This window comes from Leptonychotes weddellii, chromosome 8 (assembly GCF_054177405.1).
Source record: "Leptonychotes weddellii isolate Sample4059 chromosome 8, ASM5417740v2, whole genome shotgun sequence".
Lineage (NCBI taxonomy): Eukaryota > Metazoa > Chordata > Mammalia > Carnivora > Phocidae > Leptonychotes > Leptonychotes weddellii.
In genome coordinates, this window is record NC_138376.1 from 27,107,576 (window position 1) to 27,117,009 (window position 9,434).

At 54.1% G+C, this 9,434-nt stretch overlaps 1 protein-coding gene across 2 annotated transcripts; it reads left to right on the forward strand.

The window, feature by feature from the left end:
* The first annotated feature begins 309 nt into the window (after window positions 1–309).
* CDKN1A (cyclin dependent kinase inhibitor 1A) lies at window positions 310–8,725 on the forward strand. 2 transcript variants are annotated; one of them, XM_006751264.3, is made up of 3 exons: window positions 310–412; window positions 4,887–5,333; window positions 7,153–8,725. In XM_006751264.3, exons 2-3 carry the CDS (start codon window positions 4,898–4,900, stop codon window positions 7,200–7,202), a joined length of 486 nt encoding a protein of 161 aa, XP_006751327.1. In that variant the 5' UTR covers window positions 310–412; window positions 4,887–4,897; the 3' UTR covers window positions 7,203–8,725. The 2 variants fall into 2 exon arrangements, with proteins under 2 accessions (XP_006751327.1, XP_006751328.1); XM_006751265.3 differs by having other exon boundaries at window positions 314–412; window positions 4,893–5,333.
* Window positions 8,726–9,434: the final 709 nt, after the last annotated feature.

A 9,434-nucleotide genomic window follows, 5' to 3' on the forward strand; every position in this document is an offset into this window, starting at 1 on the left:
ATGTTTTCGGGGCCAGAAAAATTGCTCATCCTAAGAATGCCATCCCTTCGTGGGGAGTACCAACTCACACCCCAATTCAAACAACCCAGATTTGTGGCTCAGTTCGTGGGGACATGTGTCAGGCACAGAGGCCCAGGCGCGGCGTGTGGGGAGGAGGCAAGCGCCCTCCTGCAGCACGCGACGTTGGCATCTGAGTTCGGAGGTCTTAGAGCGCGGGCGGGCTGCGCACGGCGACCGGCAGCGGCAGAAGGGGCGGTCCCAGGCCCGCAGTAGGCGGAGCCCTCCGACGCCAATCCTATATAAGGGCAGCGCCGGGCGGTGCCAGCTGAGGTGTGAGCTGCTTCCCGAGACGGTGGCTTGGAGACCGGGAGCCCGGCGCTGATTCACGGAGCCACCGAGACCCTCAGAGGAGGTGAGGGAATCGTGGCAGGCAAGAGCGAACGCGGGGCGGGCAGCTCTGAGCGGAGCGGAGCGTGTCCGCCAGTGTCCGTGTACGTCCGTGTGTGTGTGTGTGTGTGTGTGTGTGTGTGTGGTCGTCACAGGTGAACGACGTGCGTGGGTCTGGGGTTTGCTCCCACGGGTGTCCCTGTGCGGTGCGCCTGTGACGGAGGTCGGGCTGTGTCGGGGACTCCCGGCGGAGAGAGAGCGCAGGAGTGCGAGGAGCCGCGCTCGCCGCGGGTTGAAACGAAGCTGCGGCGAGGGGAGGCGTGGACCCGTGCGCCCCAGACCCCGGCGCGGCTCGCTGTGGCGGCGAGCGGATGAAGCCCCTGAGCGCCGAGCCCCGGGAGGGGCGGAGAACGCCGAGCCGAGCAGGTTCACTCGCGATCCGCTCCCGGGCAGCTCTCCGATCCAATCGGTGCCGTCTCCGCCCAGACCCCTGAGGTCTGGGTCCCCGACGCCTCCGTGTCCGCCACCAGCTGGGCGCGGAGGTCAGCGCGGGCTGTGTCCCTGGTCCTTGGGAACGTGTTGGGACACGTCCTTTAAGCGCAATCGAGGAGGTGACTCACGGTGACAAGGAGACCCCGGGAAACGGACTGGGTGAGGTCAGAGCCCCACCCGGGCTGGGGGACAGTGGCCCCCAGAAGTTGGCTTCCCGGCCCTCCGCAGTCTCTGTCCCCCCATCAGCTCAGTGACTATTTGGCTGGCACACAGTGTTCTCAGGGAAGCTGGGACATCAGGAGGGCCAGGACTGGGTGTCCGGTCCCCGCCTCGGAGCGCACCCTCGGGGACCCAGAGCGGTGGCCCCGCGCGGGGTGGGCTCGCGCCAGCCAGTCAGTTTGAGAGGAGCAGGAGGGGAACACACCTCTCTTCCATCGCGCCCGCAGAACCCCCGCCCAGCCTGCCCTTGGGTCGGGGCGCCGGACTCCGCCGCGGCCTCGGAGCCCTGCACTGCGGGGCAGCGGGGCGTGCAGCCCACGCCCGGGGCGGGGGAACGCGGAGAGGTCACATTGGAGGGTGGGACTTCGGGGGGCGCGACGCTGCTCAGGGACTCTGACAGCCGCATCCGGGGGCTCCCGGCGCCCCCCACCAAAATGCCCTCTCCGAGGGCGACAGTTCTGAGCGGAGCAGGAGGACGAGTCGTCCTTCGGGAGCCGCCGCCCAGCGCGGGCCACAGTGCATCCGCCCTGTCGGGGGCCCTCGGGGGACACTGGCGCCCTCCTCGTGCGAAAAAGAATCTGGGAATTGGATTTGGCACGTTAGGGTGCCCAGGCAGCTCCCCCGCCCCTTCCCTCCCTCCACGTCGCCTTTCGAGTAGGACTTTCGAGCGGTTTTGTTTTCCTTGCTTTCGTCTATTTTTATTTTCCAGGGATCTGACTCATCCCGTGCTTTGGGCGTGGAGAGAAGGTGGAGGGACCAAACCTCTGCGCGCCTGTGCGTGCGGAGTGTGTGTGTTTGTGTGTGTGTGTGGTGTGTCACAGAGGAGCGCGCGGTTTCCCAACAGTGGCGGGGCTTTCGGAAGCCCGGCTGGCTCAGTGTGACGTGTTTGCGGCCCCCGGTCCCCCTCCTTCTCCCCCCTCCGCACCCGAGGGTGACGCTGCAGCCTGAGTGGAAGCGAAGTTTTGGCGGGCGGGGAGCACTTTGCAGGAAACTGACTCATCACAACTCCCTGCTGCTGTCCAAGGCTCTGCCCACGCACCGCCGACCCTGCGCGTGATTTCCTGGAGACCAGCGCCCCCTTCCGGCCCCGGCGCGAATAGCAAACACGCCTTCCCGCGGAATGCGGCTTCGCCCGCCTTTCCTTCCCGCCTCGGTTCTCCTGGGCTGAGCCGCATCTGCGAACGCCCCTTAAAAAGAGTACCCCATTGGTTCAACAGTGTGTACTGAGTGCTTACTGTTTACTTCGGAATTAAAGTTGGTTGAAGTCTAAGGCACAAAGGCCAACAAAGGAAGTTATTTTCAGTTACTTGTTTGTAAAACAAGAGTTTGTGTTTCTGAGTTTTCCCTGAACTGGGAGTTACGATAATGGGAGTGAGATCAGATTTTGATGGGGAGCCTATGAGAGCCATAAGGGCAGGGGTGGTAGGAGAGAGGATACCTGCCTGGATTCTGGTCCCATCTTCAGCGCCTAGAAGCCAGGGAATATCCAACTTCCTGACAAAATCCTAGGCAGGCTCCTCCTCCTTGTGCCAATGAGACACTGAGACCCAGAATGTCCGTTTGGGGCATCTCCTGTGTACCCTCCCTTGAATGGCACCCCAAGAGTGCTCATCTGCGGAACTGCCAAACACCTGCTTAAATCCCGTTTAATTTGAGTTAAGTTAATCTGGGGAGAGAGGGAGCTATCAATCTGTATTTTTAAAAAGCTCCCTAAGTGATTCTGCTGGGCGGAATCACAAAAACCCCTTCCTGGGCTAGGAACACAAAATTAGAGAGGGAGTGTAGATGAACACCAGAGCACAGAACCACAGCAAACAGGCCTGGGTTCAAATCCTGGCTGTGTCACTTGTGAGTTGTGTGACCTTGGGCAAGTTACTTAACTTCTCAGAGGCTTAGTTACTTATATAAAAAAAAAAAAAAAAGAGCAAATATACCCACTCTTTAGGGAAATTAATATTTGTAAACTTCTTAGAACAGCCCCTGGCACATAAAAATATATAAATAAATCCCCACCCTTGCCCTGAAGAGAGTGGGTGAAGGTTATTTGAGGGCTCTGCCCGCTGCACTGCGTAACCCCTCTACGGGGCAGTGGCCCTTGGCCTTTTTAGTTTTCTGATTTGGGGACAAGCCTCATATCTCTCCAAACTCTTGCCCTTTAAACTTGGTCTGAGGTCACGTAGTGCCTCCCCCTCTCCCATAAGCTGTGAGAGGTGGGGTGGGGGAGGGGTGACTGGGGCAAGGGTCCAGGGCTTCCTGCCCCAGGAGGTCACTCAGCAGAGCTTTCACCCTCCGAGCCTGCAAAGCAGGACTTGTCCTCAGGAAGACCCAGTCTTGCCAAGGCTGCACAGCCGCTCAGCCCTGGTGTCAGGCCAGAACAGGGCAGGTGGGTGCCAACGCCTCATCATGAGCAGACTCACCTTCAGTTTTCCCTCTTCTGAAGTGAGAGGAGAGGAACCGGGTAGACCGGCCACCTCTAATTTTCTGTGCCTGCCAAACGGGTTCCTTGGATGCAGCTAACAGGGGGCAGGGGCTTCCAGGCTGTCTAGACTTCAGATCACCTGATGTGCCTGGCAGGATGTGGCTCAGCCTGGGAGAAACCATCACCCTGCCCTGCCCAGCCCCTCCTCACCCCCAGGCCTCCCGCCTGATGACATCCTTGGGAAAGGCCCTCAGCACACAGCACCTGTCAGCTGCTGTCTGAAAGAGGTGGTGGCCAGGGGGGAGCGACGTGGAGAAGGCTCAGGAAGAACCGAACACAGAGAGAAATAATAACACTTCTGTTTTCCAAACACTTCTATATACCAGCTGCTTCTCTAAGCATGTTACCTATAGTAACTCCGTTAATCCTCACATATGTCCTCTGAGACATGCACTAGTACTGTCTCCATTTTACAGATGAGGAAAATAGAGCCCAGAGAAGTTAAGCTACTTGTCCAGGGTCGCCCAGCAGAGCCTGATTTCCAACCGAGGCAGTCCCGCTCCAGAGCCCTGGCTCTAAACCACAACATGCAGCCTCTCACCTCTGTTCTATTGCCTTGCCTGATGAAGGGACTCCCTGACCAAGTGCTTGACCGTGCTTCCACGCCCCATTTTATAGATGAGAAAACTGGGGCCCAGAGACATTAAGTGACTTTTTATTTTCTTTTAATTAAAAAAAAATTTTTAAGTGACTTTTTAAAGTTTATGTAGTAAGCAGCAGAGCTAGGACTAGATCTTAGGTGTTGTTTTGTTTTTTTTTTTTTATCGCAAAGTCCGGGGTACTTTTGAATTTCAGAACAGAGTTATCCCACATGGGCATCTGGGTAGAGGGATTCAGGAGGCCAGAGGAGCAGTCAGCCTGTCCTTTCACTCGGGACCTGACCTTTTGGCCAGGGCTAGGGTTGGGAAACTACTGGACTCTGGCAATTCACACGTACTTGGGGCATTCACGCCCATGAGGGACACCTCGGGGGGAAACAAATTGATTTTAGCTGATAATACCCGGTGGTAAACAGGACTCTGATCCCTGCTATTGCAATAAACTTGTCTTTGTTGACATAACTTGTCCTTCAGCTGCCCACTCCCCCAGTGACCTGGGGGTGCCAGGATGGCTGAGCTCTGTCCCCACCCAGTGGCTGTTGACTGGGGGTTGGAGGTGGCCTGTGGGAAGGAGACGGTGGCACATCGGCTGGAAGGAGCCAGAGAGACCTCGTGTTCTAGCAGGAAGACGTCACCCGAGCTCTCACAGCAAAGCGCGGCCTGGTAAGATAGGGCGCAATTTCCCGAGTGACCGGAGCCTTGTGTCTCAGCCGCAGGTGCCATGGCAGAACCGTCCAGGGATGCCCAGCAGATCCCGCGTGGCAGCAAGGCTTGCCGCCGCCTCTTCGGCCCCGTGGACAGTGAGCAGCTGCGCCGAGACTGTGATGCACTGATGGCCGGCTGCGTGCAGGAGGCCCGGGAGCGATGGAACTTCGACTTTGTCACCGAGACACCGCTGGAGGGCGACTTTGCCTGGGAGCGCGTGTGGGGTCTGGGCCTGCCCAAACTCTACCTGCCTCCGGGGCCCCGGGATGACCTGGGAGGGGGCAAGCGACCCAGCCCCTCGCCTGCCCTGCTGCAGGGGACTGGTCAGGAGGACCACCTGGACCTGTCGCTGTCCTGCACCCTCATGCCTCATGCCCCTGAGCGGCCCGAGGGGTCCCCAGGGGCGCCTGGCACCTCTCAGGGCCGAAAACGGCGGCAGACCAGCATGACAGGTGAGGATGGGTGCAGGGAAGGACACTGCAGGGACTCTCAGAATTCACGGTGCAAGGGCTGACCTGTCTGGTCCAGCTCGCTCATTAGGCCCAAGGGGAAACGGGCCCAGAGGGAGGAGGCAACTCACCTGGGGTCACATAGCAGGTCTGCAGCCAACACCAGCTAGCTAACATTTATTGGGAACATTTAATATATGCCAGGCCCCTTGCGAAGGTGAATTTCTAAAATGGTTTTCTTTTTCTTTTTCTTCTTTCTTTCTTTCTTTCTTTCTTTTCTTTCTTTCTTTCTTTTTTCTTTCTTTCTTTCTTTCTTTCTTTCTTTCTTTCTTTCTCTTTCTCTTTCTTTCCTTTCTTTCTTTCTTCCTTCCTTCCTTCTTTCTTTCTTTCTTAGATTTATTTATTTATTTATTAGAGAGAGAGCACAAGCAGGGAGAGGGGCAGAGAGAGAGGGAGAAGCAGGCTCCCCACTGAACAGGGAGCCCAACACGGGGCTCAATCCCAGGACCCCGAGATCATGACCTGAGCTGAAGGCAGACACTTCATTGACTGAGCCACCCAGGTGCCCCTAAAGTTGTTTCTAGGGTGGATTTCATTTAATCCTTAGAGCAGTGCTATACCAAATGACATTCTTGCCACTCTTTTAGAGGAGCGGAAATAAGACTCCGAGAGGTAGAGTGCTTTGCCTAAGGTGCCACAGTGAATCTACAGTGTAGAGAAAACTAATGAGCTATTTCCCGCTGCCCTATCCAAACCTAACTCACCTTCCCCATCACACACACACTTCCCATCCACCTTCCCTGCCTAATTTTTTCTCTTTGGCATTTTGTTCATTTGTTTGCTTTTTTTACTAGCAACAGCTACTGCTTTCTCTTGATGTTGTCCATCTCCCTCATAGGTTATTATCTCCGTGAGAAAGGGATCTGCATCTCTCTTGTTTGTTGCTGAATCTTCAGCACCTAGGACAGTGTCTCGCACATAGTAGGTGCTTGATAAAAAATGAATGAGTGATGCTGACCTTTGAGCACTTATTATGCCAGGTTCCAGGCCAAAGCCTTTAGAGAAGGCATTTCATTCAATCCTTAGATCACTGCACCAGTGTCAGCTTCATTTTATACATGAGGAAACAGGCTCCGAGAGGTGCAGTCAAGAATCCCCTGGCAGGGGTGCCTGGGTGGCTCAGTCGGTTAAGCGTCCAACTCTTGGTCTCGGCTCAGGTCTTGATCTCAGTGTCATGAATTTAAGGCCCATGTTGGGCTCCATGCTGGGCGTGGAGCCTACTTAAAAAAAAAAAAAAAAAGAATCCCATGGCAAATTTGCAGCTGCGTCAGAAATAACAATACTGACAATAATACTAATAGCTTACATTTATGTGGCTGAGTCATTGTACAGAACACATGTCATGGCTTATCTAACGGCATTCCTAGAGCAGTGCCGTTTAATGGAATTCTGCAGTGATGCAAATGTCCAGGGCCACTAGCCACAAGTAGCCACTGAGCATTTGACATGTGGCTGGTGTGACTGAGAAACTGAACTTCTGATTTTATTTGATTCTAGTTCATTTAACTACATAGGGCTACTGGCTACTATAGTGGGCAGCTTGGCTTAGAATAGGCCCATGGATGTAGGTCTGGTTATCGTTGGTCACGTCTGTGAAGCGTGGTGGGATGCTCTCTATAATGCCAGAGTCCTCCCCTGAACTTGGCAATGTGTCCCTTTGGCTCTAGGGAAGAGTCCCTGCCCCCTCTGTGTGTGCTTTAGGTGGATAGCTCTGCTGGGCCCTCTGCCTCCTGCTCGGCTGACTTCTGTTTCCTCTTTCCAGATTTCTATCACTCCAAACGCCGGCTGATCTTCTCCAAGAGGAAGCCCTAATCCACCCACTGGAAGCCTCAAGCTCCTAGAAATGAGGGGTCCCCCCCCAACCCCTCCGCCCTCCCCTTCTACACCTTTTGCCTTTAGCCCTCCAGTTGTACGTCTTAATTATTATTTGTGTTTTAATTTAAACTCCTCCTCATGTATATACCCTGCTTGCCACCACCCTGCCCCCACTCCTCCCCAGCCTTTGGCATTTAGAATTATTTAAAAAACCATTAGACAGCAGAATGATAGGCTTATTAGAGTGCTAGGTATTTTTATTATGCGAGCTATTATTTAAGACGTCTTCATCCTGTGCTTCCCACTTCCGCTCTCCCAGAGGTAAGGTGGGGCTGGCCTGACCCTCTCCTGCTGGGTGGTGCTCTCTGGAGGAGCCCGGCTCCTTCTGCTCACCGCCTCATAGGTGTTATGAAATTCCACCCCTTTCCTGCATTCCCAAACCCGGATTCTTTATAATTTGAGAAGTAAATAGATAGCACTTTGAAGGGGGCTCAGCAGGGTGGGGGCATCATCAAAACTTTGGAGTCCCGTCACCTTCTCTAAGGTAGGGCAGGGTGACCTGTGGGCACAGCCTGGAACACGGCTGGGGACATGGCACTCTCTCCTGGCCCTTGATGCCCCACTCTGTCCTGTGAAGGCATGGGGGAAGGTAGGGTCCCGTAGCAAACCACCCCACCTCCCCTCACCCCCTCTGCCACCCACAGGGAGCCAGTCTCAATGTTTGGCCTCCCCTGCACTTTTCTAGAAACCCCAGATGCCCTTCTTTTCCAGCTGGGCTTTCAGGTCCCCTCTCTGCTCCCCTCCCCTCCCTCATGCCCTTTTCCTCTAGTACCCTCTCAGTCCTGGGTGGCAGCTCTGGGGTGCCTGTCCCCCCAGCTCAGTGGACTGGGAGGGGAAGGGGTATGCTAGAAGTGTGGGGGGGGCAGTTCTACCTCAGGCAGTTCAAGGGGCGACCACCTCCTCCTCTTACCTCCTGGGGCAGAAGTCCTGGGTTGTCAGATAGGTCTTCTTGAGTAGGGAATCTCTGTCAGGGGTATGTTGTGGGGGGGAGCTTATTTTTCTAGGAGGGAGAGGGTGACCCCAGCCCCTGGAACTCACCCAAGGACTTTCCCCACTGCCCCACCCCCTCTTCCCCCCATTTCATTGCACTTTGAATAGCAGCTGAACAAGGAGTCAGATGTTTTAAGATGGTGGGGGTAGAGGCTGTGGAGAGGGCATGCTAAGTGGGCTAATATGGGCCTGGGAGTTGTGAGCTCTTGTCTTTCCTGGCACTGAACATTGAGCCCTGGAGGCACCGAAGCACTTAGTGGGTCTGACCCCAGACACCTTAAGCTCCTGTAGCATCCTGGCCTGGACTGTTTCCTCCTGGCTCCTCATGTGTCCTGACTCTCCTGTCTCCACCTAGACTGTAAGCCTCTGAAGGGCAGGAGCAAGTCCTATACTGCTCTATGTCCTTCACAGCCCCTCCCACAATGCTGGGTATACAGCCGGTGCTCAATAAATATTTCTTAGTGACTTTACTTGTATTGTGATCAATATGCCTCATCATGTGTAAGAACGAGTAGGTGGGAGTTTTTTTGGTAGTTGTTACAATTCTGACAGTTAAGCATTTAAAGTTAAAAAAAGGTAGAGGGCTTAACAAACAGAAAGACCATGAGGCAAAAGATGACAGCAAAACAAAAACAGTAAACATGGCACCTCTGCAAAGATCGCCACGGTCAATATTTTGGTTCACTGTGTGGCCTTTTTAAGTAAAGAACATAATGTTAGTCACCAAGGAAATGCAAATCATTACTCACTGGGGGAAATGCACATTAAAACCACAGTAAGATAACACTGTACACCTACCAGAATGACTAAAATGAAAAAGACTGACACTGCCAAGTGTGGGCAAGGATAGGGAACAACTGGAACTCTTACACCTTGCAGGCGGAAGTATAACATAGCTCACCTACTTTAGAAAACTGCTTGACAATACCTTCTAAAGATGGCTCCCCTCATGTCTACCCCATGACACAGGAATTCCATTCCTAAGTTTGTTCTCAAGAGAAATCGGTACATATTTCCATCAGAAGACATGTTCATAGCAGCATTATTCTTTTTTTTTTATTATTCTTATGTTAATCCCCATACATTACATCATTAGTTTTAGATGAAGTGTTCCATGATTCATTGTTTGTGCATAACACCCAGTGCTCCATGCAGAATGTGCCCTCCTCAATACCCACC